The following is an 11,921-nucleotide window of genomic DNA, read 5'->3' on the forward strand; positions in this document are numbered from 1 at the left end:
TGAGGCTCATTCTGCTTTCTGATTGGAGAATTTTATTGAGAACCAAAAGACAAAATTGCACAGAAATGTTTTTATAATTAGGAATAAATTAGCATTGTGATAGTTGTCAGAAACAGCTATAATTGTCTCATATATTTACTCATCTTTACTTTATCATACAGTTTGATCAAAGTCAAGTTAGAATTTCTGTTGGACCATTTGGAATTTGTTTTCGTAAACTCAACATTGGTTCATTAGTTGCACAGTAGGTTTAACTTTTGCATTCTGTTACGACTTAAGTATTGAATATCAAGCCAAAATAGTAATCATTCGAATTGATGTACAACTTGTGTTTTTCATACTTTCTGTTTTTGTGATTTTCAGCATTCGTTGATTATTCGTTGATCACTATTGAAACTGAACTGTATTTTTTACCTCCCGCTGTGCTTTTCACAAACAATGGCCTTTTTTGCCAAATCTGGGTCGCAGCACATCACCGATCATCTCCAGTCACTCTAAGGTCCCCCCAGGGTCCCCTGAGAGCGCGTCGCCTTTTCTTTCAGAGCGACCTCTTTAATCCCGCTTCAGTTTTGGACCGGCAAGAGTCTAATCCTTTGACGAAATGCACCTTAAGAGAAAGCAGCGCTGTTCCTTCTCTCAGCACCTTTGGGAGACCAGAGTGGGTGAGCTGTCACAACAAGGCCCAGTGTCTGTGCAAGAGGATGAGCCGACCCCAGACGCAGTGGACGTGGCCTGGATCCCCCTCAGGCTGCTCTCCTGGGGGTCTCAGCCATCGCTCGGAGACTTGAAAACAGCTGTGTTAATGAGACTGGGCAGGGCTTCTGTGGTTTGGAAGGTTAAATATTAAAACTGTTTTTTGTATTGAGTGTCATTATACAAGTATTATATATCATTGCTTTATATAGTGTTATAATTATGTGATTACAACATGTTTTTTTGGGTTTAGTGAAGGGGAAAGCTAATGTGTCTCAATAGGGAAAATATGCAATTTCTGTTCTTTCTCTTTCTTTCTTTCTCTCTCTTTCTTTCTTTCTCTCTTTCTTTCTTTCTTTCTTTCTCTTTATTTCTTTCTCTGTCTTTTTTCTCTTTCTTTCTTTCTCTCTTTCTTTCTTTCTTTCTTTCTCTTTATTTCTTTCTCTGTCTTTTTTCTCTTTCTTTCTTTCTCTCTTTCTTTCTTTCATTATTTCCTTCTAAAATCCAGCACAGCCCATTGTAAAAGCAGCTCTTAAATGGCACATGTATGGCACACGTTATGTACAATTAAATTTATAAACTCAAACTTTATTTCATAAAGCGGTTTTCATACAATCCCATAAATGTCTGGGTAAAAATAGAATAAAAGTATGACATGAAAATATATAGAATAGTAACCATAAAATATTCTGATCCTACAGAAACAATATTGAGATGTAAAATGTACTGGGACAATATATTGTTTTGCTGTATAATATCACGTGGTTATGTTGGCTCGTCCTGTAACACATCGATCACGTGCAATACTTTAAAATTATCTTGTTTATAATAAAGTTGCATCGCTTTCATAGTTACAGTGACAGGAATGCTGCAGGAGGAGAGACTATAGCACAAGTACCTACTGGATCTGTCAAACACCATGACACGATTAAACACTGTCAATGTAGTTTTAGATTAGTGTTTTATTATGTGTTGGCATCAGAATTGTTCATACCAGCTTTGGTCATGACTGATTACAAAGTGTAAGATATTTGACATTAATTAAGTTTTTTTTTTAATATTGATGATAGTACTTACTCTTAGGTAAAGTATTGATAATATCAGAATGGTTTTATTGCCATTGTCAATGAACATAATTCACAAACATAGAAACCTGCTTTGGTGATTCGGTGCAACATAAAACAATAAATAATAGTACTTTGTAATAAAAATCAACATACAGAGTATATGTCGTACCGGGCCCAATGTGTCGTGACAAAAGCGCATCGCCCCAGCCCTGTCAAGCACCAACTGGTATATGCTCGCGTACCCCTGGTTGGGAAACACTGATGTAAGCCGTTGTTTGTGTTGTGATGGAGGTCAATGCATGTACAGTATGGTAGCCCTGCAGGGACATGTCGTCGCTCTGCACTTCCACAGGGAATCAGCTTAGTGGTGTGTTCACTTAAAAAATGCATCCTTCCTCTTTCCAACTGCTCTCAGAAGATGTTTTGAAGGAAAAGAGGTCAAGTTATGCGTTTGACCTGTCCTTCAAACGCACTTTGTCTGGAAAAGACCTCTTTGTGGTTGAGACTTTTGGCCTGTGCGTGCAGGGGTCAGAGCAGGATCATTTAATGATCCTGCTCTGACCCCTGCGTTTAGAGAGGTAGCAGAGCGCGAACACGTCAAACAATCATTACCGCAAGCTATTTCTGACACCGTGAGAGCAATTGTTGGCCGTCAAAAGCTGTTGTCGGTTGTTGAAGAGCTTTTACGGTAATTGAGGCTAATCTACAAAAGCGGGAGCAGCAGATATGGCCCGGTGAGACGGGCTATAATACATGTGTATACAATTACAACAAATGATACGTTTGTGTGTGAGTGTGTTTTGATTTTCTGTCTTTTTTACATTTGGATGAATATAGAATGATCCACAAAGGGATATGGATCATTTCAGTGCTCAGTTACCATCATTACGCACAATAGCAACTTGAATGCTAGCAGCTATTATTTTTGCTATTTTTACGATTATTGTGAGAGACAGTGACATCTTTTAGGTTCTTTCAGTGCCATTGTCTAACACAGTCATATTCCTCAGGTTTGTGATCAGCTTTAAGTTTAAAGACTAGAGATGCACCAATTGCAAAATTCTTGGCCGATACCGATTTCCAGTTTTAAAAGGTCTGACCTGCCAAAACTGTTTTTTCCAATACCGATTTTCTATCTAAGAAATAATTATAATCGTATGATAGACACTATTTGTTTGGCTGGAGTACTCTTCTCCCAGACAACATTTTGCTTATATAACTGCAATTAAACCCACAACTAGTAGTAGGCTATATGCTATCATAACTCCCCTTTTCAAGAATAAAACATCACAAATAAGAAATAGAGTGAGAGTTTCAACAGTGCCTCCTGAGCAGATTTATTTTCAACACTGACCATAACATTCAGTCCAGTTTACAGGTCAATAACTAACTCACATTCAAACAACAACACTCAAAAACATACCAGCAGTTGTCTGGTACAATGTCATTTATTGACTAACCCTCCAGTACCTCTGGGTACCCCTCCAGTACCTCTGGGTACCCCTCGGGGGACTCGTACCCCCATTTGAGGCTTTCAACAACACCCCAACACAAGCAGCAGTTTTAAGACAAAAGATAACTTTAAGTCCAACTAAAAAAATAAAGTGAAATGAAATCGTTGTACTTGAAAATTAAAGCTGGTGCTCAAAGTAAATTGCACCACCTCTTTTAATATTTCAAAATAAAAGGTGCAGCATATACTGTAATATAGGATCAAACTAAAATATTAATACAAACAAAAGATAAAGTGGAGTTGGGAGTGGGATGGAGTGCTTTGTTCACAACCTAAACTTACCTGTTTGTATTGATGTTTTTTTTTATCCCACATTATGATGCACTTTTTTATTTAGAGATGTCAAGAGAGGTCAAAGGCCTGAAATGTGGTGCAATTTACTTTGAGAACCAGTTTTCAGTTTCAGTACATACTGAAACTGAAAACTGGTTCTCAAAGTAAATTGCTTTGACCTCTCTTGACATCTCTAAATAAAAAAGTGCATCATAATGTGGGATAAAAAAAAAAACATCAATACAAACAGGTAACTTTAGGTTGTGAACAAAGCACTCCATCCCACTCCCAATGCAATCACTTAACCATCAATGGCAGGTTCTTCTTCACAAACAGAAGAATCTCTGCCTTCTCACCAGAAAGCCTGTTTCTTTTCTCATCTATGACATTACTAGCCAAGCTAAACATGCGCTCGCTATCGACGCTTGTACATGGAGTAGAGAGGTAGGCTTAGGCAAGCGGGGCAAGTCCAGAGTAGTGTGGTTTGTTTTCATGCCAGTATTTCACTACATCATTTACAGTTTCATCTTCAGATCTCCTGATGGGCAACTCGGACAGGGAACAATGAAACTGCACGGATGAAGGAAGGAATATTATTTTCCTAGTGCGTTGGACTTTTCAGTGTTGATGTCGAACATAGCAGCCACGGTGGAGGGTTGTTGTTTGACTCTGCTGCATCCCTCCTCTTAGCGGCAGTGTCCTTATTTGCTAAACAAACCTGGGTGCTTCTTTTCCAAGTGGCGTATTAAGTTTGTTGTTCCAAATGTCTTAGGCGTTGATCCTCCACGGCTTACTTTTGACTTGTAAGCATCACAAACAGTGTGTTTTGGGTCGTCCTGGCACAAAGTGAAATAAGTCCAAATCAGCGACATGTTTTCTTCCTGAGTCTTGCTAGTTTTTAGCTGTTTTGCTCTGGGCGCGTTGAGCTGCTACGCACTGCGCATGCGGGTCAGTTTGATCGGCCGGTCACCGATTGGGGCCGATTGGACATAAAACCTGCTTTTTTCATCGGCGGCCGATTGATCAGTGCATCTCTATTAAAGTCTATATGACAATACAATTATATTAGCAACTATGATATAAATATGACAAAGGGAGAAGTAATTCCACAACTAAAATCCATATAAATAACACGTTTGAACTGTCAGAAAATGGTGTCAGTCAGTGTACGTTGTCTCTCTGTGTTGCCCCGTCCCCATACTCGCGCTACACACTACCACACACTGGACTGAAGTGTGCATTTTCTGAAAGTGCACCAAGTGTGTAAGAGAACAAGGGCGCGGGAGGTAAACAGGAGAATTGGGAGGATCAGAGCGTAAACAAGGAAAACAGCAGCGCGTAACTGTGATGATGCAGTTGAATTCAACGCCACAGCTTAGTTTAGTTTGGATAATTTGTTGAATTGGCCACAGACAAAGAGAACAGGCCAAATGTGTTTACAGTGTTGTTGCTGGACAGTTGTATATCTATTTAAAATATCATCCGTTTAACTGTTAAGACATTCCTTTACATTGTTACCTGTTCTGATCTTGCTGCTAATACGGAAGCGCTTACCCATTTGAAAACATATCAATGAAATGCATTGTGGGTACATGCCTGAAGTCTCATGGCTGCACACTTGCTGAAAGTGCAGAGAGAAGCCTGAGGTGAAGTGCAGATCGAAATATTGTAAGAATTGGGACACACACTTCAGCGGCTCATGGTGAACGTACTTTTGAAGTGAAACTGCAAAACTATTATAAATATTTACCTCTGACTGGAAAGCAGCTAAATCAAAAGATAACCATAGATTTAAATGAAAGAATGTTTTTAGAAAGTGTCATGCGCTCATGTGCCCCGCCCACATATGACACGTATATGACACTTCTGACATTGAATAAAGAAAGAAAGATGCCATAAGAACATAAGAAGATTCAGCTTATTCATGTTGTCTCTGGATGTCTTAATGTCCAGGCCTTCTCTGCAGAGGTTGACACACAGAACATTTCATTTTCGAATAACCAGTACATAATTTCACTTTCCGGCAGCCAAAACAAATCAGGATTTTTCTGTTGGATTATGTCATACAATCGAGTCCTTAAATCATTAATCATTATAGAGTGGACAATAGAACAGTACACAACCTGTCCTCCTCTGGGACTCCTTTAAAGCGCCACACTCTGTCTTCTTTTTAAGTTATATTTCACACAAGACTCAGTAACGAAACATTCTTTAAACCACATATAACCTCTTAATTTGCAGCACATGTTATTTCCACTGCTTCTTTATCGGTGTCAAAAAATGTCTTTCTAATATTAATGATCTTGTAACATATTGACAAACAACGGTCCCATATTCGCTGCATATACATATAAATAATAATATAAGATAAGATAAGATATTCCTTTATTGTCCCACATGGGGAAATTTCATTGGTGCAACGCAGGTAGATACAGAGGTAGATACAGAAGAACAGATCACTTATAGGAAGTCTGAAAAACACTTTCAGTAGAAGATCTCCTATAAATAAATAAAAACTCCCATAGACAAATAAATACATAAATACCATTGCATGTGATCACGACAGTAATTGCACATGAATATGTGTCACGACAGCACATAGATTGCACATGAATTTCACAGTAATTGCACATATGACAGAATTGGACATCAGTATTAGGTTAGGTCAGTATTGCGAGTGTTCAGAACTAACAGTTTTTGTTATAAAGTCTGACAGCAGCAGGAAGGAAAGACCTACGGAACCTTTCCTTCACACATCGAGGGTGGATCAGTCTCTCACTGAAGCTGCTCTCCAGAGCGGACAGAGTGTCCTGCAGGGGGTGACACTCATGGTCCAGCATAGATGTGAGTTTAGCCAGGACCCTTCTGTCCCCCACCTCCTGCACCGAGTCCAGAGCACAGCCCAGGACGGAGCTGGACTTCTTGATGACTCTGTCCAGCCTCTTCCTCTCCCTCTCTGTGATGCTGCTGCTCCAGCAGGCCACACCATACAGGAGGGCTGATGCCACCACAGAGTCGTAGAAGGTCTTCAGGAGTGGCCCTGTCACTCCAAAAGACCTGAGTCTCCTCAGGAGGTAGAGCTGACTCTGGCTCTTCCTGTACAGTGCGTCTGTGTTATGAGTCCAGTCCAGTTTGTGGTTCAGATGAACACCCAGGTACTTGTATGAGTCCACTCTCTCAATGTCCCGTCCCTGGATGTTCACTGGTGAGGGGGCAGTGGGGTGGCGTCTGCGGAAATCCACCACCATCTCCTTGGTCTTCCCCGCGTTGATGATGAGGTGGTTCCGCTGACACCAGTCCACAAAGTCCTGCGCCAGTCCTCTGTACTCCCCGTCATCGTCGTCCCTGATGAGTCCGATGATGGCAGAGTCGTCAGAGAACTTGTGCAGGACACAGCTGTCCGTGTCATGTCTGAAGTCTGCAGTGTAAAGGGTGAAGAGAAAGGGCGCGAGGACAGTGCCCTGGGGCGCCCCCACACTGCAGGTCCGAGTGTCAGACACACAGTCCCGGGCTCTCACAAACCCGGGTTGGTCTGTGAGGTAGTCCAGGATCCACTCTGCCAGGTCATACTCCACACCAGCCGTCTCCAGCTTGTCCCTCAGGAGCAGCGGCTGGATGGTGTTGAAGGCGCTGGAAAGATCGAAGAACAGAATCCTCACAGAGCTGCCAGGCTTTTCCAGGTGAGAGAGAGAGCGGTGCAGCAGGGAGATGACGGCGTCCTCCACTCCGATACCAGGCCGATATGCAAACTGCAGCGGGTCCATGGCTGATATAAATATATATATATATGGAGACACTTTTCTTGTGAGTCGTTCTTCTGGTAAACGTACAAGGCGGTTCCACAGTCTTCTACTCTTGGTTTGACCACACAGGGCTCCATATCTCCCTCTATCGCCTCCCTAGGGGTGAAACTGTATACTCCAAGGAATTATCTCATAGCCCTGCTTTGGACTGTACTACACTCCGGAGCATTTTCAAACCCCCAAACTCCAGCCGCATAAAACAGCACAGATCCAACCATTGAGTGGTACGGATTAGTAAATGTGCCGAAGCTTAACTCAGGACAGACCTTCATCTTATTGACCACAGCTTCAAATGGCTTTATAACAAGCATCTGCTTTTGAAAAAATCAAATTCTCTTGAAGAACAAAACCAAGATACTCATAGACAGCAGAATTCAACAATAGTGTTTGTTCCAAGTAAAATCCATGATTGTGCCGATGTACAAAAGACTTTCTACCGGTATTTGTGTTTTATCACAATTTATAGTAAGTCTCCACCAGCTATTTATAATGCTCAGCATTTTCTACAGCTTCTTTTCTTCCTCTGCCATCAAAACAATGTCTTACAACAATATACGTACAACAATATACTAAGATTCAAATCATCAATATCTATGCCCAAATTATATCATGAGCTAAATCATTCACAGACAGTACATTGCCTGTTCTTAACTCATTCATTGCATCATTTTTAAAAAGCAACAAAACAAAAGTACTTTTGCCTTTCTGCCTTCGTGCTCTAACCACTGAGGATAGAACATAGATGTGATCAATACACACTCTGTTTTTCCTGAATCCGTTCTGCTCATCCACCAGGATTTTGTTAGATTTCATACATTTGCAGAGAGGATTGTTTCGAATGCCAGAGAACACTTTGCAGACCGTACTTATCAGACTGATGCCTCTGTAGTTCAGGCGGACTCTTGGTTCTGCTTGAGAAGATTTAGGGATTGGCAGGATAATGGACTTATACCAGAATGATGGTACAAGCCCAGTCTGAAAACAATATTGAAATGAACAATGCAGACATTTTAACAATTTAAGGACCTCATCAGAGAGTTCGACCACACCTACAGCTTTCTATGGTTTGGTTGTCTCGACGACAGCCTGCACCTCCTCAAAAGTAATGTCCTGGTTTAAAAAATCATTTGTGCAGGGAAGAGACAGGCTTTTGTCTTCCAGCACTAAATTAGCTCTGCAGGTGTCGATTAAGAGTCTCCCATCTGTTTATCACTTGTTTAATTATAAATATAATTCTCCTGAGTCTATATGGCAATTTCAAATGGAATAGGCCGTTTAATTTTAGGTCCAAGCTTGTTAATTTCTCTCCAAAACTGCTGTGAGTTATTACTTTGCAGATGCTGTGTAAATGGGCTTAAATGCCTTTTGAGGCATTTAAGCCTTGAAGACTTGGAGACGTCATTTCCGGTGAGTGTGTCGCGTTTTCAGAGCTGTTCGTTCTTAAGAGCCTTTTACCGATTAATCCACGAATTCCACACACTATTTACGCATCATATACACGAAAGTGAACGTTTGATTTCTCCGCAAACAATCCGGAGCCTCAAGCCGCTCGCTTTTCAGTATTTCGTGGATTAAAAAGCCCTCCTCACTCTCTAGCTCCAGCCTGAACTAGCCTAGCGTAGCCTAGCCGCTAGCGTCATGGCTGGATCTACCTTTACCTGTTTGAGCTGTCATATGTTGAGTCAGAACCCTGGCTCCTTCTCTGATGATAGGTGCGTGAAGTGCAGTGTAGTGGTAGTTTTGGAGGCCAGGGTTACGGAGTTAGAAGCGCGGATCCGCTGTTTAGAGGAGCTTAAGTCCAGTTATAGTTCGGTTTTAGCGCGAGGGCTACCGGACCGCGCTGCAGGGCGTAGCATTAGCATTAGCAGTAGCAGTAAGGCCGAGCTCAGCCCCTCAGCGTCTCCCGTGCAGCCGGGACTAGACCAGGAACAGAATAGGGACCAATTTGTGACAGTTCGGAGGGGACAAGGCGCTAAACGCCGAACCTCAGAGCGCCGTGAGCTTCACGTCTATAATAGGTTTTCTCCCCTCAGCGATCACACGCCCGCTGAACACACGAGAGAAACTCTTGTAATCGGGAGTTCTATTGTTAGAGACGTGAAGCTGCCAGCTGCTAGCGTTAGGTGTTACCCGGGGGCCAGAATGGGTGACATCGAAGGAAACCTTAGGATCTTAAAGCGGAGCAGGACCCGTTTCCGGCGAGTCGTGATTCACGCAGGCGGTAACGACGCCCGGCGGAGACAATCAGAGGTGCTCAAAGTTCAAGTAGCCGCGGTGTGTGACCTAGCGAAGTCGATGTCAGACACTGTAATATTTTCTGGTCCCCTGCCCAATCGGATCAATGCTGAATTGTACAGCCGTCTCTCAGCATTCAACAACTGGTTATCCAGATGGTGCCCTCAAAACAACGTTGTCTTTATTGATAACTGGAGTGCGTTTTGGGGAAAGCCCGGGCTCATACGCAGGGATGGCATCCATCCGACTTCGGAGGGTACATCCCTATTAGTTCGGAATTTGACCGATAGTCTTAGTCGTGTTAAGTGACCATCTAGGGATGAGCCCCGGGTGCAGAGCAGCAGTTCAAGACGCTCCTCTGTCGCTGAACTCTCGCCCGTTCTGTTACATGTGAAGTGTTCAGATTCAAGACAGATAGAGACTGTGTCCCTCGTGTTCCTCGTACAAATAATGCCAAAAAGTCACATCTCAGAAAAAATATTTCAGGCGTCAGACCAAATAACTTAAGGAAAATAACAATCACAAATGACACAAATACACAAATGAATAAACACGTAAAATGTGGACTGCTAAACATTAGAGCAATTTCCTCCAAATCGCTCTTAGTTAATGAATTAATTAGTGACTATAACATAGATCTTCTAGCTCTAACTGAAACGTGGCTTCAACAAGACGACTACGTCAGACTAAATGAGTCCACCCCACCCACCCATGTTAACTTTCAGACTGCCAGGAGCACAGGCCGAGGTGGTGGTGTGGCAGTGATCTCACACTCAAGCCTACTCATGAGCCCTAAAACTAACAATGCATTTCACTCATTTGAAAGCCTTATGCTGTCGATCACATGTCCAAATATGAAAAACCAAAAAGGAGTTTTGTTCATAGTTATCTACCGACCTCCTGGTCCCTACTCAGAGTTTTTAACAGAGTTTTCTGACTTCATATCAAACTTAGTGTTAGCCTGGGATAAAATAGTTATAGTTGGAGACTTTAATATCCACGTGAACATGAGTGATGACGCTCTCAGTAATGCCTTCAGCGCCTTGTTAGACAGCATTGGTTTCACTCAGAATGTAAATAAACCGACTCTCACTCACAAGAACACTCTGGATCTTGTCCTAACGTATGGAACAGAGATTAGTGACCTCATTGTCCTCCCTCAAAACCCTATTTTGTCAGATCATTTCCTAATTACCTTTCAGTTTATTCTTAAAGATCATCCAGTCCCACAAAATAAAGTTATAATGAAAAGGACAATATCTGAAAAATCTATCTCAAAATTCAAAGAAATAATAGAGCCAATATTCAGTGACATGTCATGTGATCCTGCTGAGAACAGCTTTAGTCCCAGTTTAAGTGATCAATGTGTCGACTTGACCATGAATTCTCTGAAGTCTGCTCTTGACGTTGTCGCGCCGTTAAAACAGAAGGTCATTAGGCCAAAGCGCGCCTCCCCATGGTACAACCAAGAACTGCGTTCACATAAACAAAGAGTTAGAAAGTTAGAGGGATTATTTCGTCGCTCTCACACCGAAGAATCCCTAAAAGCATGGAAAAGTTGCCTGCTGTCCTATAAGCAGGCTCTGCGTAAGGCCCAAACCAGATATTATTCAAATCTAATAGAAGTCAACAAAAGTAACACTAAATTCCTTTTCAGCACTGTAGCTAGGCTAACAAACTGTCACAGTGCAGTAGAGCCCTCAATCCCAGCTACACTTAGCTCTGATGATTTCCTCCTATTTTTCAACAATAAAATAAAAACAATCAGAGATAAATTAGATGAAGTTACCCCCGCTATTAGCCCTGAACTAGCCCAAGCTGTAAATCTAACGTCCCATATAAATCCACCTGTAAACTTAGAAAGGTTCACAGCTGTCGATCAAGCAGAGATAACTTCAGCCATAATGTCCTCTAAAAGCTCAACTTGTCCTAGACCCCATTCCAAGCAGACTCCTCAAAGACATTCTTCCCCTAATTATAGACCCTATTCTTAATATAATAAATACTTCACTCGAAAGTGGCTATGTTCCACAGTCCTTCAAACATGCAGTCATTAAACCTCTTCTGAAAAAGCCTAATCTAGATCCCGACCTATTGGTAAACTACAGACCTATTTCAAATCTTCCCTTCGTCTCTAAAATCCTTGAAAAAGTTGTAGTAAAACAGCTTTGTCGCCACCTGCAGGACAATAACTTATTTGAAGTTTTCCAGTCAGGGTTCAGAGCCCACCACAGCACTGAAACTGCACTAGTTAAAGTCACAAATGATTTGTTATTAGCCGCTGACGATGGACTGGTCTCAATCCTGGTTCTGTTGGACCTCAGCGCAGCGTTTGAC

At 41.9% G+C, this 11,921-nt stretch overlaps 1 protein-coding gene across 1 annotated transcript; it reads left to right on the forward strand.

Annotated features, from left to right (window-relative positions):
• Positions 1-8,987: 8,987 nt before the first annotated feature.
• Positions 8,988-9,919, forward strand: LOC140355848 (uncharacterized). Its single transcript, XM_072440490.1, has one exon. It carries the CDS (start codon positions 8,988-8,990, stop codon positions 9,891-9,893), a length of 906 nt encoding a protein of 301 aa, XP_072296591.1. The 3' UTR covers positions 9,894-9,919.
• The last annotated feature ends 2,002 nt before the right edge of the window (positions 9,920-11,921 follow it).

The sequence above is a fragment of the Eucyclogobius newberryi genome, unplaced genomic scaffold, assembly GCF_026437365.1.
Source record: "Eucyclogobius newberryi isolate DKJ021-1_F unplaced genomic scaffold, fEucNew1.0.hap1 SCAF_12, whole genome shotgun sequence".
In the NCBI taxonomy this organism is placed as follows: Eukaryota; Metazoa; Chordata; class Actinopteri; order Gobiiformes; family Gobiidae; genus Eucyclogobius; species Eucyclogobius newberryi.